Raw genomic sequence first — 24,851 nt, 5'->3', positions numbered from 1 at the left:
TGGCATCATGAAGCCACAGAATTACCCATCACCCTAACTTCTCATTTCCTACTGTGAAGAATCCATCACCCAACAAGGTAAAATTCACAATGCCTGATATCCAAATAAAGACTGCCAGGCACACAACGAAGCAGGAAATCACAATCCAAACAAAGAATGATCAGTCTTCAAAACTGACCAAGGTGTTTAAATTATCAGATAAAGATGTTAAAACAACTCATAAATGTATTCATTATGTTCAAAAAGCTAAATAGAGACATGGAATATATAAAAAGGCCCAAGTCAAACTTCATAAAATAAAAACACCTGAGATGAAAATTACATTGAATATGATGAACAATAGATTAGAAATTGCAGAAAAGATTAGTCAACAACTCAACAACAAAACAAACAATTCGATTAAAGAATGGGCAGAGGAACTGAATAAACATTTTTCCAGAGAAGACATACAGATGGCCAAGAGGCACATAAAAAACTGTCAATAACACTAATTTTTTAGGGAAATGCAAATCAAAGCCACAATAAGGTATCATTTCATGTCTGTTAAAATGACTATTATCAAAAAGGCAAGAAATACAAGTGTTGGCAAGGATGTGGCCCAAAGAGAACCCTCGTACACTGTTGGCAGGAATGTAAATTGGTACAATTATCACAGAAAACAGTATAGAGATTCCTTTAAAAATTAAGACTAGAACTAATGTATGATCCAGCTTTTCCACCTGTGAATATGAAAACAGGAATTCAAAAAGATACATGCCCCCATATGTTTATTGCAGAATTATGTACAGTGGAAAGATATAGAAACAACCTGTGTCCATCGACGGATAAATGGGTAAAGAAAATTGTGTGTGTGTGTGTGTGTGTGTACTATAAACCTTAAAGCAACCAATAAAATAACAAAACAAGAGTTACAGGCACATCTCAGAGATAACACAGGTTCAGTTTCAGACCACCACAAAGTGGTCTGAAAGCAAGGTGTACAATTTTTTTGGTTTCCCAGTGTATATAAAAGTTATGTATACTGTACATATAACTGTATAGTTAACTGTAAGTTAACTAACACTATACTGTAGTCTATTAAGTGTGTAACAGCATTAACATATATACCTTACTTAAAAACACTATATGGCTAAAAAATGCCAACCATCATCTGAGCCTTAAGCAAGTCATTATCTTTTTAATGGTGGAGGGTCTTATCTTAGTGTTACTGGCTGCTGTCTGATCACAGTGGTGGTTGCTGAAGGCTGGGGTGGCCGTGGCAGCTTTTTAAAATAAGACAACAATGAAGTTTATAATGTCAGTTGACTCTTTCACAGATGATTTCTCTAGCATGCAATGCTGGTTTGATAGCATTTTACCCACGAAGCTTCTTTCAAAATGGGAGTCAATCCTCTCAAATCCTGCCTCTGCTTTATCAACTAAGTGTATGTAATATTCTAAATTCTTTGTTGTCATTTCAACAATCTTCACAGTATCTTCACCAGCAGATTCAATCTAAAGAAATCACTTTCTTTGCTCATCAGTAAGAAGCAACTCCTTATCTGTTCAAGTTTTATCATAAGATTACACCATTTCAGGCTCCACTTCTAATTCTAGTTCTCATGTTCTTTCCACCACATCTGCAGTTACTTCCTCTACTGGAGGAAGACATCCCTCAAAGTCATCCATGAGGGTGGGAATCAAGTTCTTCCAAACTCCTGTTAATGTTGATATGTTGACCATTTCCCATGAATCATGAATGTTCTCAATGGTAACTAGGATGGTGAACCTTTTCCAGAAGGTTTCCAAGTGACTTTGTCCAGATCCATCAGAGGAATCACTGTCTATGGCAGCTATAGCCTTACAAAATGCATTTTCTTAAATAATAAGACTTGAAAGTCAAAACTGCTCCTTGATCCATGTGCCACACAGTAGATGTATGTCAACAGGCATGAAAACAATATCAATCTCATTATCCATCTCCATCACAGCTCTTGGATGACCAGGTGCACTGCCAATGGGCAGTCATATTTTGAAAGGCATCTTTTTTCCTAAGCAGTCGGTGTCAACAGTGGGCTTAAAATATTCAATAAACCATGTTGGTAAACAGATACACTGTCATCCAGGCTTTGTTGTTCCATTTATAGAGCACAAGTAGGGTATGATTTAGCATAATTCTTGAGTGCCCCAGAATGGTGAATGAGCATTGGCTTCAACTTAAACTCACCCATTGCATTAGCCCCTAACAAGAGAATCAGCCTGTCCTTTGAAGCCGGGCACTGACTTCTCCTCTCTAGCTATGGAAGTCCTGGATGGTGGCATCTTCCATTAGAAGGCTGTTCTGTCTACACCGAAAATCTGTTGTTTAGCGTGGTCAGCTTTATTCATTATCTTAGTGAGATCATCTGACGGACTTGCAGCCTCTACATCAGCACTTGCTGCTTCACTCTGCACTTTTATGGAGACGGCTTCTTTCCTCAAACCTTGTGAACCACCCTCTGCTAGTTTTAAACTGTTTTCCTGCAGCTTCCTCACCTCTCTCAGCCTTTATAGAATTGAAGCGAGTTCGGGCCTTGCTCTGGATGATGCTTTGGCTTCAGGGAACGTTGCAGCTGGTTTGATCTTCTATCCAGACTCTCAAACATTCTCCACATCAGCAACAAGGCTACATCACTTTCTTATCATTCTGTGTTCACTGGAGTAGCACTTTTAATTTCCTTCAAGAACTTACCCTTTGCTTTCATAACTTGGCTAACAGTTTGGCACAAAAGGCCTAGTTTTCAGCCTATCTCAGCCTTCAACAGTCTATCATTTCTAGTTTTTTATTTAAAATGAGAGATGTGAGAGTATTCCTTTCACTTGAACACTTAGAGACACTGTAGGGTTATTAGCTGGTCTAATTTCAATATTGTTGTGTCTCAGGGAATAGGGAGACCCAAGGAGAGGGAGAGAGACGGGGATGGAGCAGTCAGAACACACACAACATTTACGGATTAAGTTCCTGTCTTACTGGGCATAGTCTGCAGCATGCCAAAACAACTGCAATAGTGACATCGAAGGTCACTGATCATCACCGATCACCATAACAAATATATTAACAATGAAAAAGTTTAAAATATTGTGAGAATTACCATAATGTGACACGAAGTCAGCAAATGGTGCTGATAGACTTGCTCAATGCATGGTTGCCACAATCAATCAATTTCTAAAAAACTGAGTATCTACAAAGCCCAATAAGGCAAGTCACAATAAAATTAGGTATGCCTGTAGAGGTAATAATCCAACAAATGAGAAAGAATGGAATCATAAAAAAAATTCAATCCAAAAATATGCAGGAAGAAGGAAACAAAAGATAGAGATAAATCAGGGGTGACAAAAAAAGACTTAAATCAATCACATTAAATGTACACAGCTTATATACTCCAAATAAAAAAGCTGAGATTGTCAGATTAGATTTTAAAAACTGCAAGAAATACACAATAAATATAAAACCAACAAATATGTTAAAAAGATGAAATAATATATACCATATTTACACTAATCAAAAGAAAGCTGGAGTGGATATATTAATAACAAAATTTCAGAGTTAAATATAAAATTTTTCTGTTACAGTCAAAAGTGTCCTTATTAGTATCTTTCCTCCAATCAAAGTTACAAAGTTCTTTTTATAACCACTAGAGCATCTATCACAGCCTCCCTATGATGAGAATAATTCAACGTTGTAAACTACAAAGCACCTACCATAGTTATATAGAAAGAAGTATGTTGACATTGAGACCCAATCCAATTTTATTGCCATGCAAAAAAGGGGCTTAACGTAGCATGCCTGAGACTACTAACCTTAGAAAAGCCTGCTTACATATCTGGCATCTGGGAAACTGGATTTCAGGACAGCTCCCATGGTTCCCTACGTGACAGAGGCAGTTGACTGTGCCTAGACTATCTGTGCAAGCAATGTGGCTTTCCTTCTGGTACGGGCTTAGCAGAGGGTGCCTAAGTGACTAGCTCCCAGTAAAGACCAGTAAAGACCCTGAGCTTCTCAGGGTGAAAGCATCACACACATGTTGCTGCATTTTCATTTCTGGAGGAAGAGGGTGCTCTGTGTGAACCGTCATGGGAGGAAGAGAACCTAAGCAAGCCTGCACGTGGATTTTTCCAGATCTTGTCAATGTCTTTTTCCAGGAAGATCTTTCCATGGTATATCCTTACCACATCAAGGCAATAAGTCTTTTTTTAAGTTAATACAGAATTTTTTGTCTTCCCTCTGTCAAACCCTGGGCAAATCGCTTTCCCCAGGCTGCCTGGAGAGGCACAGAAAAAGGAACATAGAAGGCAGATAAGATACGGGAGAAAGAATTCTGGGAGGTGGAGACGGCTCGTCCACACGGCGAAGAGCATGAGAAAGGCCACCTCATCAGGCAAGAGAGCATCATGGCCTCTGAAAGGGCAAAGCCCAGAATGGCAGAGCAGAGCTGCTGCTTCAGAGATGGGATTCTGGCAGAACCAGACACCAACCCCATTCCAGCCCCAGAGCCAGCCACTCCAACTGTGGCAGCCCCAGCGCCAACGAACTTGGCTGCCATGTAATTCCCTTGAAATGGCGCTAGTCTGGAAGCTGCAGCTAGGATGTGAGTGAGGCGGTCAGGGATGTGGGGCTGCCGGCTGCCGGAGCTCTCACCTGTCAGTGTCTCTTGTCGTTTCAGCACCACTGCAGACAGTGGTTGGCTCGGCAGTGGACAGGCTCTCCTGATCAAGGGGGAGGTGAAGATGAACCCGGCACAAGGGTAGATTTCCAGGGGCTGCGGGGCTGCGGCAGGAGAGCTGCTCCCCACGCAGAGAAGACAGAGGGACCGAGGCAGTTAGTCGCAGCTGTAATTACAGCTCTATGCTGAGACCCATGAGAGCTTCTAATTAGTCTCCAATGTGGAGGCAGTCTTGTGGCCTCCCAGACAAATATAGAATTCAGATAAATGGATGCTTCCTTCCTCTTAAGAAACTATAGGTCAAAGTGAAGAATATATATACTTTGACAGTTTTTTAGTTTACATTGCAAAGCACTAAAAAATAACAGTATTAGACAACATTATTCATAAAATAGGTAACTGGAAATCGTCTTACATAGAGATGCAGACCATATTTTAAATGATCTAATCTATTTTCAGTTGTTTAGAGGAGGGGTGTGGAGAGAGACTTTTACTACGCACTGTTACTTATTTTTAAACAAAAATTACACTTATATTATACTCCTTACCTACATTCTTATGTGTAACCCCATTTTATTACAGAAAAGCTATTTTTGTTCTCTTTTTCAGTCTATAAAAACCCCAAAGATAAAAAACTTACAACTCTTCTCAGAAAAATAAGTTGGCTTTTACACAAAGACACCTAGCATAAAATCAGTATAACACAGTAAGTCACACAATGGAATTTTAGACTGGGGTTGTGGCAGAAGATGAGGGTGGAGAAAACTGAGAAATCATCAATTCTAAGGGGAGAGATGCTAAATGCAATGTTTTAATGTTTAATGTATACACTATGACTGAACATTTAATTCAGAACTAGATAAAAGAACAGAAATTGGGGGAGGGGGCTTAGGGGTTATTTCTTCAGTGGGAGCAAGGAACGAAGTGCAGGAAAGAGGAGCTTGAGGTAAATAAATGATCAAGTATCTGCAGAATTCAGGATTAAAGTATTCCCTTGGTAATATTCAAATTACCCAGATTTCCAAGATGTTGGCAGCACCTCTAGGGCTCCAAAGAGGAAATTAAAATCCCTGAAACACAGGTTCACAGCTTAGCATATTCTTCCATCTAGCAAAAGATGAAGTTCCCCCCAGAAAAACTGAAAAACAAACTGAGGGAAATTTCAAAAAAACTGAACTGCTTGGTAACAAATGCCACTTAACAACTGAGGAAATTATATGAAATGTACTAGTTTTAAAGTAGGAATAATGTTACTAATTATACGAGGATTTGCCAACCTCAGCACTATGGATGTTTTGAGCTGGCTACTGCTCTGGGCACAGTAGGATGTTCGGCAGTGGCCACTAGGTGCCAGTAGCACACTCCTCTCCATCCAAGTCAGTGTGCTCAGAATTGTCCTCTGGCAAATTCCTTTCATGCACACATTTTCCTATGACTCTCTTGTGTTCCAGGTACTCTGTTAAGCACTACAGATAAAGTGATAAACCAACACAAATATCATCCAGGCCTTCATGATGCCTACTGACCCAGTGGGGGGACCAAAAGTAATTAAATACTCACAAAAATAACATAAATTTATACATTTACAAAAGTGACAGAAGGGAGAGATACATATCCCAATGAGAATGTATAAATAAGAACACGCGCTCAAATATCTTATTTAAAGATGTAACAATCAAGTTTAGAGACTACTGCAACGTCCCCCCATCTGTGATTTGTTTGTATCTTGTTCTTTTGCATCTTCTTAGATTGACAGGTTTGACAGTAACTTCAGTTTATTTCAATGTCATAGGTTTAAAAAAATATGATTCTCACAAAAACAGGGAGATCTAAACAGAAGTACTTTTTTCAATCCCAATCAAAATTTAGCAGGCAGATTTTCATCTTTCATAACCAGAAGGTATTAATTTTTATTTTAACAAATGGCCTTAATACATACATAAACTCTTCAGAATATTTTAAACAGATCAAGAAATTCTGTGTCCAAGACTTTTTTTGGGGCAACAAATGTGAAAATATTTTTGTTGTTTGTTTGTTACAAACTTTCATTGTTGCTGGCAATAAAATATCATTAGAAATAGTTCCAAACATCTGTTTTCAAAATGCCCAACCCCCAGCACATGTTTCTATGAAAAGTCATTGCATTTCACTGTTGAAACATCACCTTTTGAAGAGGAAGATGAAACGTTTATTTCCTTTTAAAATAGAAGTAGGTAACATAATATATTCAGCCACATGTCATCTAATAAAGGTAGACAAATTTTTAACATCTATCTTTCAGTAAAATAAAACCCTATTCTAAGTTCAACAGTAGTTTTACGTACTTTGCCCCTAGGGAATCTTTTAAGATAACAAAGATTTTCATTATCACACCATCCCAATCCCCATCAGTTATGTAGAATTGTAAAGAGTTACTCTATTTTAGAGGGGTTTTTTTTTTTGACAATTATACATTTATAAACTTGTATAGAATTAACCACATTGTTGACGTCCTTTAACACTCTGGCACTTACATGTAACTTCTTTTTTGTAACTATGGATGAGTCGGTGAATGATCTTTAGTACGATTCATTTAGGCTACAAAAATTTATTGAGGAATGACCAGAACATAGAAAGATCCTTCTCAGAATGGCACTATTATCTAGTGAGGCGAGACAGGTAAGATTATTAAGTAAATACACACTATGTGTGACGCTGTAAAGTGTAAAGGGGAAAACAATCAATCAGAGGTTTGATGGGAGGAGGAGGCACTTGAAATTTTCAGTAGGGGGCCCAGGAAAGCTCTCACGGGTAAGGTAACTCTAAATGCCTAAAGCAAACGAGGGGGGAAGACATGCATGTACCTAAGAAGAATGTTCAACAGAGAGGAAAGAGGAACTGCAAAGGCCCAGAGGTGGATGTGTCTGAGGAAGCCCCAGGAGGTTAGTGCCACGGAAGGAAGCAAGGGAGGGGAAGGTTTCAGTGAGTGAAGTCTCAGAAGCACTGGTGACTGGTGAAGGTCATGGAGCCCCGTGGCTACACCAGTCCCATTCCCGTCTTCTTCCCACCTCCTTCCCACACACTTTGCATAGGTAACCCATCTCTCTGGTTGATCCCTCCTGGATTTCTTTTCCACAAATGAGCATATGTATGTGCATTTTCTTACATCTCATTCTCTCTTACATAAAGGGCTGCACACCATAAATGGTCTTCTGCACTTTTTTTTTCACTTAAGAATATATTGAAAACCACTTCATAAGCATAGATATATTCCTCACAGAATTTTTACAGCTGTACATTATTTCACTGTATAAGCCATATCACAGATTATTCAACCATTCTATTAGGTGTGGCCATTTAGATTGTTTCCAATATTTTGCAAATTAAACAATGCTGCAATTACTTTTAACAGAACAAGTTTTTATATTATTGGAGGCATATTTATAGGATAGATTCCCAGAAAGATCAAAAGGTAAGTGCATATGTAGTTTGTTAGGCATTGCCAAATTTCCCTCCAGAAGATCTACACCAATATGCATTCCCACCAAGGTGTAAGAGTGCCTACTTCCCCACAGCCGCATCAGACCTGTGCTGCTACAGGCCAACACCACAAAGCTCACCTTGGTCTTTGCTCACTGCCTTTCCCGTAATACTTCTCACTGTCACAAAATATTCCAAAACTAGGGGAGGGTATAGCTCAAGTGGTAGAGCACATGTTTAGCATGCACAAAGCCCTGGGTTCAATCCCCAATTCCTCTTCTAAAAATAAATAAATAAATAACCTAAACCCCACCCCCACCCTCGCCCCCAAATATTCCAAAACTACTTCTAAAGTAGTTCATGGAAGACATAGCTCTCACTGGTCTGTCACAGTCGTCATCTGGCCATCTAAGTATGTTCAGACTGTGGAATTTATTCTTATTCATTATTATTATTCAAAATTCGGTAACACAAGCATTTAAATGTAATGTCACATTTCCAAAACTAACGCACTAACTTGTTGACTAATCTTGAGGTGAAAATTGGGTCATTTTCATCATCTGAGCAAAGTGAATGTTATAATTAAATAATTACTTAAGTCTAAGTCCTTGTCTCAATACACTTCTGCAAGTCTTACACGTATTTCATCTATTAAAGCCCATATGATTTCTATGGTCAAAAACTCCATTTTTAATATTCCTTTAAGAAGGGCTATTTCACTTCTCCCAAATAAAGTTCTCAAAAACAAAAGGGAATTTATAGGCAGCAAAACAATTTCACTTCATAGGGTTTGTTGCCTTTATAGGTGGAAGGTAAACACTGTATTTATTTCTCAATTCAAAATTACATGAAAATCAGAGTGAAAGCTTTGAAAGATGGCAGATTGTGTATGTGATATTACTTTGGGATAGTGCCAGAGAGACAAGCTAAACTGCCAACTTGACTGAAAAAAAATATTTTAATCAATTTACAAAACAGCAAACAGAGCTAGCCCACACTGTGGACTAAAGACCTGTTAAATTTCATTTTTTTTTAACTTTTTTTTTTTAATTGAGTTATAGTCATTTTACAGTGTTGTGTCAAATTTCATCTCTTATTTTAAACCCAAAGAGCAAAGAGCAACCACATGGATATGTAAGCATAGTTAGTAATTCCCATTTCTAAAAATTTTAATTTTTTATTTAAATGTAAGATATTTATTTTAAAGATCTACATTTATTGTACAACTTAACACACTATACTCTAGTGGTATGAACAAACTACTCAAGGATATAAATTAACAATTTCCTACTTTGAGAGTTTTTTTATTAATCATTTAATAAATAATTCTTGCAAGTGAATCTTTATGCTGACACAGTAAAAGTTATAAAGCTGTGGTTTAAATATGTATTTCTTCTACTTACTTCTGTGCTCCCTGAGACAACAGCTCTGTCCACGTTCACCAGTAACGGTTCTTCCATCTGGCACACCCCCAGTGACCACTCCACACAACGGTGATGAGCCCAACAAGTGCCTAAAATGGTTAAAGTGAAAAGAAGCAAGTGAATAAACATTAAACATATAAATGCTAATAAGTAAAGATGTAAAACCCCAAAATCAACTCTAATGTGTGAACACACAACGGCATCCTATATTTGTGATACCTCTAAAGTGGCCTTTCTCAAAACATATCACCTGGGAACTTGTTATAGACGTAAATTTCATATCCCAACCAAGACCTACTGAATCAAAAACTCTCACACAGGGGTGCCCAGAAATCTATGTGCCAACAGGCCCTCCAGGTGATTCTGATGCACACAGTAGTCTGAGAATCACTGGATTAGTGGTTATTTCTCCAACAACAACAAAACGAGTTTCTAGTCATTTTATCTAAGCAGTACTCTATTTTATTTGGTATCTTTCAATAAAATACACAGGACATTTTTTAATACTTTGTTATGACAAAGAGGATATATGGCAAATAAGCTACCTACTCACCTCTGTTTCCCTCCATCCCACACCAAGAACCCACATCAGTCATCAACCACATCTCAGTCTTTAAATTCTCTATCACACAGCACCTGAACAACTATCTGTGGTTTAAATGCAGAATGAAATTTAGTCAGAACCCCAAGAGCACCAAACTCTGAGGATGGGCTGCTATGCTGTATTCACAGGACTCCCTGGCTAAGATCCATAGTCCTTCACCCCTACTTTAAACAGACCCAGACTGCTGTGTTCCCCAAGTTTTCACAGAGCTCTTTAATTCCTCTTTCCCCAATTGTGTCATCTCCATGGCACTGCTTGTCTACACAAGAGTAAATGCAAATATTTATAAAAGCATCCAGCCCAGTGACAGCCCTGTGCAAATGCTAAATAAATTAGGTAAACATAATTAATTTACTCGACCTAAGCAGGCATACTTAACAATAACAGTTTTAACAATGTGATCATAATTATTTCTACATGAAGATATTTACTATTAAGTTGATAATTCACTAAAATTAAAATGCTTACAGAATCAAGAAGTAGTTATTACTGAAGACTGGCTCATACCTGTAGGATCAAATAAGGCTTGGACATCAATGGCATCTGGAAGGCCAACCAGACTGAGTTCATCCCATAATTTACCAGCCTGATCGTCTGAAGCGGTCTGCGTGCTTACACTTACATAAGATACTATATTCTGCTGAGGAGATCGTTCCCTGGAAAATAAAATAAAATAAAATAAAATAAAATAAAATAAAATAAAATAAAATAAAATAAAATAGATGTGAAAATGAAAACAAGTAGAAAATTATTTCGTTTCATAACAACTTAGATAATGTATTGCCAAATCAGTTTTAATTTATTAGGCATAAACTGTCATAAAATAATTTTTATAAAATGTTATTATTCATGGTATAAATATAAAACTGGGTAGCTATATTATATCATGTAAGCAACAACTAAAAAAAGGTCTCCAAATCCATAGGGAAGTGTTATAAATTACAGTTGCAGATTTACTTTCCCATTCTATGTATTTTTTTTAACTGACACTCTAATAATCTAGTCAGGAACTGTACTTTACCCCATAAAGGGAATATTCCCTTTAGCCTTACTTAAATGCTTAAAAAACACGGCTTGATCAAAATCAGAAATTTTAATTTGCTTTATCATAAATGAGGACTACTACAATGAAGCTGCAAGTTAATTTTATGTAAAGAAAGGTTATTTCCCAGGGGAAATGAAAGCCCACTACCAAGTGTGAAGAGGGAGGCAGTGGGAGCAGAGCGTGGCAGCTGGAGCTTTCTTACGGTCCCCTCGACAAATCTCGACAGCTAGTCTGTGGCATGATGCTGCAAACTCTCCGCTAAGACTTTACCTCACAGATCAGAAGAAAAAAGTAAAAACAAAATAGCTACTAGTGACTGGGGAATAAGGAAAGTAGTGTAACAGCAAAAACTACATTATAAAAATGAGGTATACAACATATGGAGGATTTCAGATTTTCAAAGCCCTAAACTTCAGATTAATTGAGATCATTAAGTAAACAATGACTACTATTGTGTCTAACATTAAACACGTGGGAAATCAGATGACTGGCACTAAAACTTTAATCCTCTCCTGGTATCACAGTATTTAACCTGATCATAATTCTGGATTAAATCACTATTGAATATAGATCATAACTCACTGCACTTCTGTATGCTGGATATTTATCATGATTCCTATTAAGAGAAAATCAGCACAATGACCAGGGTACTAAACTTTTTTATACCTGGAATCATTGAAAGAAAAAAAGTATTAACATATTTCAATAAGTACATTTAAATATCAAACCATATAAAAATAACCAGAACTTTTATGTTCAGCATTAGAAATGCACAGACTCACTGTCTTTAAGTTTAGCATGCTATGCTAACTTCAAATTCTCATTTTTATAAATGCCCACAGTGAACTGAGAATAAACTTTCCTAGAAATGGAATCTCCATTCTTACAAATATATCTTCATTACTAACCACTGTTAGCTTACAGGGAGGAAAAAAGAACTAACAGTTCACCTATAAAGATGAAGGTATTGTTTTAACATATTTTCTTTGCACTGGCATTTGATGAAGGGACAGGTGGAAAAAAAAACAGTGGAAGGACTAATCAGTCCATTACTAACTAGTTCCTAACCAGCAGGTTATAGTCAACTGTCACCTTCAGGTTTTGCGACCAGTTTCTACGTATACAACACATCAGTGAGATTCTGATGTCAACTCTAAGGATGAGAGGAGCCCAGCTTAGGAGAGAACATTAAGAGAAGGCAGCTGAAACACATGATACCCCCAAATTTTAAGTCTAAAACAAAAGGAAAGAAGAAAAGAATCCTTGATTATATATTCTTATATTTAGTGCACCAAGAGGGGAAAACTATTTTAGAAACCTCTTTTTCAAATTAAAAAAACAAAACAAAAACAAACAAACAAAAAAACAGTGGTTTATCTGGCTTCTAATTCATTAGTAACATATTCTGTAAATATTTAAAATCATTACGAAGCTAAATTAGCTGTCTATCCCTAAATGATTTTCAAATTTCAAAAACATGCTTACTTCCTAAGGTCCACTGACTCCCTTGCTATCATCACCTAATAACTTGTTAAACACTTACAGCGTATATATTAAAAAGGCTTTCATTAAACCAAGGGTATTTTTATATAATTATCTTAGCTCACAAAACTTCTCACTAGAAATTAACTTAGCTTATAAAATAAGTAAATGAAGCCCAACTCTATTTCCCAGAACAGGTGTTTATTAATTGCCATTATTCAAGGCAGAATATGAGACAAAAGACATAACCTGGTCCAGTCCATTAAATTTGCTAATTACTGATGGACACTATTAAGTCTGCTGGATTTCTGATGATATATTTTATTAGAATGTGAGCACTGAATTTATCAAAAAGGTAAAGCTAGCTATGGCCTTTAAACATCAAAACTCTAAATACAGTACTTCTAAGCTTCCTTAAGCTGTTCCACCTTAAATTCTTTTAAAAGATTCTTTTTTGTTATTGTTTCATTTCCTACTTCAGGTCTTCAAGGCATTGGCAGCAGTCCAAAAAGAAGGAGCCAATCAAATACGTACAACACAACAATGCCTTAGTACTTAATTTTGGATAAAAGCCAGATAAGCACTTGGATGATTACATCATCACCCTCAGGGGGCAGAGCTGGTTGGCTTTCCAAGCTAAATTAATTTTTACACTTTCTCATCAACCACAGAAACTTCTATTCCCTCAACTACCAGAGCCAAGTCGACATATTAAGATGGTCTTCAAAGAAAACTGCAACATATAAAATAAATATTAACTCCAAAAGCAAACATATTAGGGAAGAGTTTGGAGCAACTATAATGTCTTGAACACAGGCAGGCATATATGTTCATATAAATATATTAGTAAATTCTTTTTTAAATTAAATATTTATAATATTTTATTAGTTTTGAGTGTACAACATATGTAAATTCTTATTCATTTAAAAAAAAGCATCTTTAATTTAGAAGGCATATTCTCAGCATCGCACACTTAGAATGAAAGAAAGTTAATGCTCAATCATGGTAAGAATTAACAGGATAGCTCAAGATTCTCTGAACAATTAAAAAAAAAAAAGAATAAATGGCACATAAAGGATGTGACTATTGGTTTTGCCGTACTGTTATGCTATATTCTTACAAACCAAAACTTATTTACAGAAAGGAAAGAAAGATCTCATTATAATTTTTTAAATTTTCATTTCATTGATAGATACATTCCATGAATTCCCTCTAGGATTACGTTATGTTTTTTAAAGGTTTCTTCTTTTTTGTTACTATATAACTAAGATAAACTTTTTTTTTTTTAAGTAAGAACGAAATTTTGAGAAAATGAGTGTTTGTTGGGATAATGGTGAGTCATAAAGCACCCCCATTATGCTGGGAACATAAGAAACTGTTCAGTGACAACCCTATTTGTAAATTCATCAGCATTGCAATGAAAATAAACTACATATAGTCTTACTGCATTCTAACCATTTAAATTCAAAACTGCTTACTTTCTCTGTCCTCTTTGTTTTCGTGGTGCTGAGTTTTGTGTTTTCTCACAAGTTCCATTGCTGTTGTCATCAACATCCTTCTTGTTAGAAGTCTGGTTTTTCCACGGCAAAATGAATCCAGGCGTTACTCTAAACTGTTTTAAGTCTCCTTGTCCTAAGGAGCTTTTTTCACCACAGTAACAAAAAGCACAGAGCTGTTCACTGGTAGAAATAAAAAGTAAGGAAGACAGAGTAGTTTTACTTAAACGTTTCAAGTGACAGACTACAGATACTTGTGCTTTAAAATTAAACATTACACCTTTAGTGCAAGCTAAGTGTTTAAATAAATCTATACAATAAGAACATTTAAGTTCAATATTAATTATACATTTGCAATTCTACTTTTCTACAGCATGATTTTTTTTTAAAGTAGTAAACATACTAAATCAACAAACTATAGTTTGTACTTAGAAAAACAATTTTGTTTTAAAACTGATTCCAAAAAATTGGGAGTATTAAAAAAGAATAAAGAAAGTAAAGCTAAGATTGGGGAAGAAGATAGGGTTTAACAGCCACTCAATTATATCCCAGTTTTGTAAAACAAGTGGTGGCCAAGTTTTATTTAACTAGTTAATGGAATGTTCTTTATACAGACACACACACACACACACACCCACCCATACACATGGAGAGCTATAAAAAACAAAGAGGTTAGTGGGTTAAGCAGTGATGGGGGAGGGGAGAAGGAACTGAAAAGGTTTAAGAGTGGCAAAGGAAAGAATAGGCAGAACACAAGAGGGTTTTAGGGCATGAAACTTTCATATGATACATTGTAATTCGTGGCAGATACATGACATTACACATTTATCAGAACTCAGAACTACATATAACACAAAGAATGAGCCCTACTGTAAAACTATGGACTTCAGTTAATAATAATGTATCAATACTGGTTAATCAGTTGTAACATATATACCACACTAAAGCAAGATGCTAATAATAGGGGAAACTGAGGCAGGGAGTGGTTGGTATTGGGAACTCTCTGTACCATCTGCTTTATTTTTCTGTAAACCTGAAATTGTTATGAACAATAAAATCTATTAACTTTTTAAAAAAAGAAACCACTTAAAAAGTTAAAGGGCAAAAAACAATATAAACTTACAGATAGAACACATGCTTAATAAGGGATCTTAGAAAACACAGAATTGAAAGGATTGCTCCTCTTACACATATTTTCTCTTCACAGCACATTCATGGCTGCTGGACTCAAATCTTTCTTCTTAAGCATTCAAGTTCCTACCAGTCCCTCATTAATATTTGCCCCATGAACATTCATAATGTCTTGCACTAACAGATGATAGGGAAAAAAATCTATAATCTGTTCAGGTAGTGTTTTTTAACTTAATAATGGACCTCTGTCAACTAATTACCTTTTGTTTATAAAAATTATCTAGGTTTTCCCAATATTACTTATTTCAATTTCATGATAAACTGTGTTGCCCTTTGATATTAAGAGATTCATATACACAGATGCAATTAAATGCAGTCTACTTTCAGAAAAATAAAGTCAAATAGGAAAACATGTTTTTCTTCTTGCCTGAAGGATACTATCCACCAGTATTCTTTGCCAGTATCTTGTTAATTTTTAATTTTTCTTATTTATAATTTTCCCTAAGCTATTAAATTTGTATCAGCATACCCCATTTCTAGTTTCTTTCCCTAGAAACATTACCGATGAGGCACAACAATCAGACTGACATCAGCCTTATCAACAGCACTGGTTAGGAAATGCAGCAATACAAGTACTGACTATCTTAACATTCAATTTTATATCCAAAACCATCAATCAAATGGGAAGCTATAATAAAATTATTCCCAGATTTCTTTAAGACCTCAGAAATTTCACCACCCAACAGACCCCAAATGAAATTATTTTTCGAGAAATATTCAAATTATTAAAGAATTAGGAAATGCTGCAAGAGATGTAGGAAATAAAGACTGCCAAATATCCCAGACTTAATTTATTGTTAACTTTAAAGAGTGGTGCAAGAGAAGTTCCTGGCTTTTGCTTTGGATGTAGAGAGTTGCAAAGAGCTTTGCTCCCACTCACACAACAAAAATTCACCAGATGATCTACAAATTCACTTTTCTTGAACTTAACAGACTGTGAAAGTCTCAGAGCAACCAATTCACCTGCAACTGTATGAAAACCTCTTTAAAAAAAAAAAAAAAAAAAAAAAAAGAGGAGACACAAGTCCTCGCTTAATCCGAAGAGGCCACTGGATGTCAAACAAGCGGGTTAGGAATTCGGTAAAACTTTTAACAAATTGCTAAAGGCCAAATGTGGGACAGTGTGAGAGAACAGAACATCTGGGACCGCAGACACAGGGGAACTCTAACCCACTCACACGCTTCTCTCTGTGTGCCTCCCAGTGCTCGTGCCCACCACTCAGGCCATGGTGCGCAGTCCTGAGAACACACCAGTCGTGCTGCGAGCCTGGGGAGGACCGCAGCCATGTGGAGAAGACACAGAGACCCATCCAGATCTTTCTCCTACATTTTCCCTGGGGAACAAAAGCCTTAGACTGGAGAGGAAAAATCTCCACCCTGCAATGGTTAAAACCAACTGCAGATGGCGAACAGAATGGAAGAAGGGATGGACATCTATCCTAGAGGAGGGGCAGGACTATGTCCCAGACCTGATGGTTACAGGTCTCCCTCACACCCAACCCCTGAGACCTAGGGACACAGTGCTCATATAAGAGTAAAGTTGAACCAGAACTACAAGAAACGTCCTGCCAACCCACTCTACATTGTTAGTGAGAATGCAAAATAGTATAGCCATAATGGAAAACACTTTGGCATTTTCCTTTCAGAACTACCTGTATGTTAGGTATTTACCTAAGTGAAATAAAAATCCTATGTTCACACCAACACCTGCAAGCATACATTTATACCAATTTTATTTATAACTGCCCCAAACTAGAACTACTCAAATATCCCTTAACTGGAAAATGGTAAGTAAACTGTGGTGGGAATCGCCATAAAGCAGAACCCTACTCAGCAACAAAAAGGAAATAATTACTCATCTATGTAATAATACAGATGAATCTCAAATGCATTATGCTAAGTTAAAGAGGCCAGAATCAAAAGGACACATACTTCACAATTCCGTTCATATGATGTTACTGCAAAGGCAAAAGTACAGGGACAGAAAACAAGTAAATGGTTGCCTGGGGCAGAAGCTGGCATCAGGGAGGACAACAAACGGGCATCAAGGACCTTTTCAGTATGACGGAACTTGATCTTGTTGTGGCAGTGACACACACTGTGGCAACTCACTAAATGGGTGAATTTTACTGCATGTAATTAAACCTCAATTGTTAAAAGTAAGAAAAAGGTTAGGGGGCCACGACCAAGAAAACAGAAATAGGAAGTATGCATGTAAATAACTAGAAAATGCAATGCTAGATGACAGATGCAAAGAGAAAATGTGATAAAGCATTCACATCACTGAGACTAAGAAATCAATTAGAATGGTTAGTTTGAAATTCTTTCAAAATTAAATTCAATAGGGTAAAGAAACTTGAGCCTTAAGGGAAACCACCTTAAAAACAAAATACAGTATATAATCAATAGAAAAAAATACCAATGCAATAATAGAAAGCAAAAAAAGGAAAAAAGTATTCACCTTCACAGAGCTCACACAACAGTAAGGGAGACATAACTAAATGAACTGTCAGGAAATAAAAGGTGCTACAAAGAAAAGTAAAGCAGGAAGAGCGGGTAAAATGTGATGGGAACTATGTTTTATTTATTTTTTATCCTACTCTTTTATTTTGAAATTTTTCAAACCTTCGCCAAAATGTAGAACATGGCATGGATTTGAAATTTTTAATGTAATTTAAATATTTAATTTAAATATAAGAAACAATCATTAAAGAGAGTTGTGAGGAAAATTGATTTACATTTTAGAATGAATTTTACATTTTAGAATGACAATTTTTGCAACTGTGCTAACAACCTGAAAGTAAAGAGCAGAAGCAGAGACACAACTTAAAAGGCAACTATGGCCTCCTGAGGGTAACACAGACGAACTAAGAAGGCGGACAGGAGGGTAAGTTAGCACTTGTCTGGGTTATCTTCTAAAGTTGAGCTACAAAATTTAGGATATGAGGTATGAGAAAAGACAGAAACCACAGATTAACTCAAAAGTTTTTGGCCTAAGCAACTGGGTGAATGTTGGTATTATTTATGGAAATGCAGAAATCCTGCGGAGATCTGAGGCAGACGTAGGATCAGAATCCACAGTGGGTTTGGATACGTTATGGTGCAGGGTCTAGTGTACTTTCAAACGGAGATGTCACGCAAACAGATGGATAGGCGAGTCTAGAGTTCAGAGAAAGGTCAGCCCTGAAATGTAAGTGTGGGGTTCACTAGCACACAGACAGGATTCAGCTAGCACACTGAACAGAAGTAAACGTGCTGAGGACTTCGACCTGAGGACTCCAGCATCGTAAAGGCGGGAGTCTTACAGATGTCTTGCCAGCCAAGACAAAATGGGGAGAGAGATGCGCCAAAAGCAAAAGAAAGAAATGTTTCAAAAAGATGGGAATCTTTAACTGATGGATGATTGCAGTTTTATTCATGTCTTCAAGTAAAAACTTACGAGACTACACAGCTGAATTACACACAGATAGGTTTTATCACATCCTGTATTTCTTTCTTTAAAGGATGAAGAGAGGGTCAAGAACAAGAGCATACACTAGTAAATCAAACATCAGTCCTTACGCTAGAAGTCTAAACTTCCTTCTTCTACTGGAAATGGCACACTGGTCATACTCTGCTCTGGTCTGAGCAGAGCAGAGTAACCTGTGAGACAACTGCTCTGTCCTACAAACACCCAAGCCACAGACATACTCCACCCCACCTGCACACAGGGCTTTCAGCCTCAAATTTAAAGCTACAAAATAATAAAATTCCACCCAGACTTCTGTCCTAAGCTCGCACTCTCTGAATTTTCTCTGTACTCAACTCACTGCCCCTCTTCCTGCCACTCATCTCCAGCCCAGCTCCATTCTCTCACCTGATTTTGGCTTCTACACCGACAGAGACCAGGGAGCTTGAAGATTCCTCAGACACGGAGCGCTGAAGCGCCGGGACTGGCTGCTTGCTATTGTCCACTTCTGCTTCAGCATCCTCTTCTGCTGACTGTTCTTTGATTTCTGCTTAATAGTAAACAAGAGAATACAAAAAGTCATTGTGTGTGTGTGTGTGTGTGTGTGTGTGTCTGCATTTTGCAATCTTTAGTGAACTCGTCTATAAAGCATACATTGTAAAGGAAAAAGGATGTAACAATAAATGACAATATCTAAGTAGCACAGGAAAAATTTACATATATAATTAATGGCACTGTTTACATTTATTCTCTATTATAAAATGATAACCAAAATAATGGAAAACATGGCATACTTCCCCAAACCACAATTGACTCAGAGAAGTTTCATTCTTTTGGTGATTATAGCAGTTCATCTACAGAACCAATGTATTTCAGTGTGACTCATAAAAAAGATTCCTCATAATCCATATAGTGAAATTATCGTTAATTTAAAACAAGCATTGTGCTCGCTTCGGCAGCACGTATACTAAACAAGCATTGCAGCCTCTAATTATCATCCATTCTAAAAGCTAAATGACTGAAAAGAACACACCTTGACTCCACCATCCTTTTCAATCATCCTTAAGACTCCAACTCCAAACAATCCACACACACTTTCTTGGTAGGCAACTGAACCGCCGAGAGGGTTTTCAAACACCATCACCCCAAACGTCATTCCTCCCTTTAAATAAAACGAGACACCCACTCCGTCTCTCACACTACACTGTTAGACGTTAATGGCACTGTCTCTCCACTGGTGCTCCTGATGCAATCCCACACTCTTGGCTCGATCTTTCTTTTCTAACTCAAAGTTCACTTAGGCCTTTTTGCACCACTACGCCCAAACCAAACAGACAAAGCCTTACAGTCCTTTGAGCTCCTCCTGTCTTTCCTTCCTTTCACCACCAAACTTCGTGCAGTGGGACCTAGAGTGGGTGCTCTCCACCACCTCCTCCCTCAACTAACCCTCCTGAAAGGCATCGTCCTCCCTCCACACCACTGTCCCCTCCACCGCCACTGGTGGTGACGGGGCCATGCAGAAGCCTTCAAACATTCTGGAAAGTCATCTGGCACCAAGGAGTACTCCCTCCTTAGTGAAACACTCTTCCATCTTTTAAATGCAGGGAGATATAACGGATTACAATGGGCACTGGACTCATAAAGACTTGGTCTCGAGTATCAATTACACCAACTACCAGCTACACAACTTCATGGACCAGTCATCTCTCTCAGCCTCAACTTACTCCCCTGTGAAGTCAGAAAACTACCTTTGTTAACAAAGACTCAACGATCTAGTACCTGTCTCTTCAGCTGGTTTCTCTGAGTGCAGCTTGTCTCTGAAGGATTTAATTATTACCAGGTTTCAACAGTCTCCTTGGGACTTACTGATTTTTATTTCACTCAACATCTCTAGCCCTAACTCCTCCCCTGAACTCCAGATCGAACTTGAGCTACATCCCGGACATATCTAGCGGCCTGCATACCCACTTCATACCAAATCTCATCTCTGATCTCTCAGATCAGCACTTCAGTATGACTTCCCTGTTTCTGGAACTATCAAAGTCTTCTAGATTCAAATTGAATTTTAGGGAAGTGCTCTGATGAATAATTCTAAGAACTACTAATTTTTTAGTTAAAAAAGAACAACAAATAACTAAATCCTGTGAAATCAAAAAATTAATGATGAAATGTGGCATCAAATAATTTTGGTTTTCCTATTAAAAAGAATGTTTCTTTTAAAAATCAAAGTAGAAGAGTTGACCATAAATCAAGTGCTTGTGGAACCTATCAATCCTAGCTTATGTCCTGTCTACTCCTAGGCACAAAACTGATAAAGAGCACCCAGAACCAAATCCACAAATATAAAATACACGTGCATCAAAGAAGGATTATGAAAAGATCTGCAAATTTTACTAGAATATTAAATTTCTATATGACCAAGGACCCACAAATGAAATTTTAAAACATGTCACAGATTGAAAGAAAATGCACGCAATTTGTATCCCCAAAAAGGTATTCAAATTCAGAATGTGCAAAGAACTCCACAGATGAACAAGGCACATAACCACGTGGAAAATGGACAAAGGACAAAATCCACACTCTCTTTCTCTTATGTTACTCAAGTCTGAATAGGCACATAACTGCTCAGCTACAGACTTTATTTGCTTTTTTTTTGCAGCTAAGCATGGCAGGTTCTCACCAACAGAATATGACCAGAAGTAACCATGTAGTTTCTATTACCTAAAAGGAAGAGATTTGCTCTGGACTGAATTATGCTCCCTTTTTCTCACAGACTGGCCCACAGACATGTCAGCCACCAGCTGCAATGCTGCTGACGGCAACACCACTCAGCGGAGAGAGGGCAGACAGCAAGATGGAAGGAACCTGGGCCCATTAACAACCACAGAGCAACCCCATCAGCCTGGACCTCTCATTCTCAAGAATATATGAGAGAAAGATGAATTTGTTGTATGTAAGCCACTGCTGTAGCTGAGGGTCTGTTACAGCAGTTTAATCTATGCTCTAATCAGACAGAAACTGCCATCAGCTGTGGAGAACTCTGCGACAAAAACAATACACACAGGTGGGCTGCTGAGACACACAGAGACACAGGTGAGGACAACAGCGACAGTCGTGTTTGGAAATCAACTGACACCTTCCGTGCTGTATTGAAATATCTGGGAGAACTGTGACCTGCAACAGCTCAAGAAGCAGACTGGGTGCCCGCAGAGCCTGTGGCTGCAGGGAAAGCGCCTGCAGAGAGCCAGGAAGGAGCCCGTGCTGCGGGCCGCCTAGGGCTTTCACAGCCCGAGACAGACAGGGTCACAGCACTCGCTTGAGAGAGTCTGCTGGTGACAGAGTTACACAGAAACACCTTTAAAGAAGCAATTCATTTCTACCCACAGATGCCCAGAGCAGACGTGGGACACGCTTTTTTTGTACTATTTCTATTACGAGGTAACAAGAAAGGGTACGAGTCAAGAGAAGATAACTGTAAAGGGAGAAAAAGACGGGGGCCTCAGCAGCTCACAGACAACGAGCCAAACGGACGAGGGTCCTGCAGCAGAAGAGTCCCCTGTAGGAGCTGGCTCCGTTCAGCCTCCACCCCCAAATCACAGCTCCCCCAGGGCGTCTGGCCTGTCTGCCTCTCCTCTTATGCTACCATCTAGCACCATGGCCCCAAGTCAAAATTTTTCTTCTGGCAAACTGAGGCAAAACCTCAGGTATTCCCTTATTTTTGTCCCCCAGAAAAAGAAAATACGTAACACTTCAAACATTTGGGGAGGGGGGTTGTTTATTGCTTATAACTAAGGGAAAGCAAGTAAGCGGACAGCCTGCCTGCCCGTCTCTCTCTAAATTAGACCAAGAAGGAAACCGGGAGGCTAAACACGAACGTTACTGGTAGGCTAGCAGGTCTGCAGGTACACAACCTTTTGAAATTTCAGAGGGGAAAAAAAAACAGATGCAAACAAAGATGTTTGTCTGTTTTTACAGAAATGGGACCAGGAACAGGCCTGGCCCGCAAGGAGGACAACAGTAAAGCAGCTTTCAGAGTTCACCGTCGCTTCTTTCCTCCTGCAGCTGTTATCGCTGCTGGCTCTGCCCAGGGACTCACCCTGGAGCTGCCAAAGACACAGGAGGGGCTGGCAGGTTCTGGTTTTATTTCTGGTTTGGATTTTGTTTTTCAATCATTTGCTTTTTAAGAAGTAAGGAAGAGTCTTATGACTGCTTCCTGGGGAGCAGATCCAGCCACAGAATAGAAACAGAAAAAGGTATCCCTCAATACGTGAAAACTACACAGTAACAGAACCTATCCTTTTAAACTATCACTCCTCATTCAGTAGAGCAAGTTAGATCTCACTATCTGTCCAAGTCAAGGCGGGACAATTAAACTAGCGTTTACGTCTCTCTCTTCTCTTAGCCCGAGGCTTTAAAAGATTGTCGGAGTTTGGCAGCAGGACGTAAAACAGACTGCTCTGGTTGAAAATGATATCCAGAGCACCTCTGGATGAAATGACCGCAAACGCAGAGACAACTGAGGGAACCGATCTGATGCCAGTACTCGGTTATCTGCACCTTGCACAGTTTCTACCTTTCGTGGGGTTCTACTTGTTCAAATGCTTACAGTCCAGATCTGTACAAATTAGAACAAGCAGGTATCTTTTTTTAATCACTAAAAAAACTTAAGTGTTATCTTTTTCTTTGATATAAAATCTCCAGTGTATCTTTCTCCTTACTTTGAACCTGATCTAAAATACTGGCAATGTCAGTTGGTCACAAGATACTCTAAAGCCAGAAGGGTGGAGTCCTCTCCAATCCTGTGGGTGATGAGACGGGGGTGATTTTATTTGTAGCACCTGTTTGTGTTTAATCTCAAACCACCAGGTGTCACATGTGGGTGGCAACTACACTAAAGAGCCTACTTGTGTGGAAGGAACTTCCTGAGAGAACGTGGATAGCCTGTGGACTTCCTGCAACAGCATCGCCTATGTGCTGGGAAATCTTGGTGGTAAGTTACCCCTAGCTGCCCTTACACAATGCCATTCCACCTCTCATGACTCTTACTTTAGAATTCTAAATAGTTGGTTCTATGACACGAAAAAGTTTAAAATTAATAGCAAAGGCTATTTTGCTGTGTTAGTTAAAATCAAAGGCTTGGAATCAAATGGTCCAGAATTTGCATCATGGCTCACTCATTTGCTAGCATCGTGACTTTGGCAACTTGCTTAGCCTCATCTCCATTTCAGTTTTCTAATCATTTAAAAGATAGCTAATGCCACCTACTATAAAACTGTCTTTAGGAATAATAATAATAACAATAACAACAACAACAACAACAACAACAATAATAATAATAATAATAATAAAAAATACTGCTGCACTGGGCATTTAGCCCAATGCCTTAAATATATAGGAAAAGTAGGTATGTGGTAGCTGTTGATTACCTACATTCACACACTATACTCTAACTCCATGTTTACTTTTTACCTAGTTGGCTATCATCCACCAGATATGAATTTTTTTATGTCAGATGACACATTATTAAGTTGTATTGTGGGAAGTAACAGAAATCGAGAGAACGTTTATTTACCTCCTGGCTCTCTGCTACTGATTTAATAAATCATTACTTTAGGGTGATTTTTTTACCAAACAAAATTTTAAGTAACTACTACGTAATGTACGTCCTATTCCAATGGTAGACAGTATAAAACAGTCAGGATCCCTGTCCTCAGTGGATCCATAGCAGGTGATGGTGACAGGACACAGTAACTGTCCTGATGGAGGTACAAGGTACGATGGCAGTTAGGGAGGAGGTGGGAAGAATAGCTTAGACAGGCTTCAAAAAGGTATCAGAAGCCCAGCTAAACCTGAAAGGACAAGTGCAAGTGTGCCAAATAGTCCTCTTACTTAACTCTTCTCTTTTAAAAAAGAATACAATATGATATATTATCCTCTTTGATAAGGAAACTGAAGTCTGAAAGTTAAACAGCAAGCTTGAGGTCACATAGCTAACAAGAGGCAAAGCTGGGATTCAGAAT

At 38.1% G+C, this 24,851-nt stretch overlaps 1 protein-coding gene and 1 pseudogene across 16 annotated transcripts in view; both read right to left on the bottom strand.

Annotated features, from left to right (window-relative positions):
• Positions 1-24,851, bottom strand: part of KMT2C (lysine methyltransferase 2C) — a 237,423-nt gene that overhangs the window by 136,209 nt on the left and 76,363 nt on the right. For 13 of the 16 annotated variants that reach the window (XR_012507989.1, XM_074366700.1, XM_074366699.1 and 10 more), the window contains 4 exons: positions 19,240-19,381; positions 14,175-14,375; positions 10,677-10,825; positions 9,545-9,654 (listed from right to left, as the gene is read on the bottom strand). Coding sequence is in view for 15 of the 16 variants with exons in the window: in XM_074366700.1 (XP_074222801.1) it covers positions 9,545-9,654; positions 10,677-10,825; positions 14,175-14,375; positions 19,240-19,381 (602 nt within the window). In the remaining variant the exon portion in view is untranslated. The remainder of the gene's footprint in view (positions 1-9,544; positions 9,655-10,676; positions 10,826-14,174; positions 14,376-19,239; positions 19,382-24,851) is intronic. The other 3 variants (XM_074366701.1, XM_074366714.1, XM_074366710.1) reach the window with 1 other exon arrangement.
• LOC123616153 (ATP synthase F(0) complex subunit C2, mitochondrial pseudogene) lies at positions 3,352-4,814 on the bottom strand (annotated as a pseudogene).

This window comes from Camelus bactrianus, chromosome 7 (genome assembly GCF_048773025.1).
Source record: "Camelus bactrianus isolate YW-2024 breed Bactrian camel chromosome 7, ASM4877302v1, whole genome shotgun sequence".
NCBI classification, from domain to species: domain Eukaryota; kingdom Metazoa; phylum Chordata; class Mammalia; order Artiodactyla; family Camelidae; genus Camelus; species Camelus bactrianus.
Note: the sequence above shows the minus strand (reverse complement) of the source record. Positions and strands in the feature narration are given on the sequence as shown.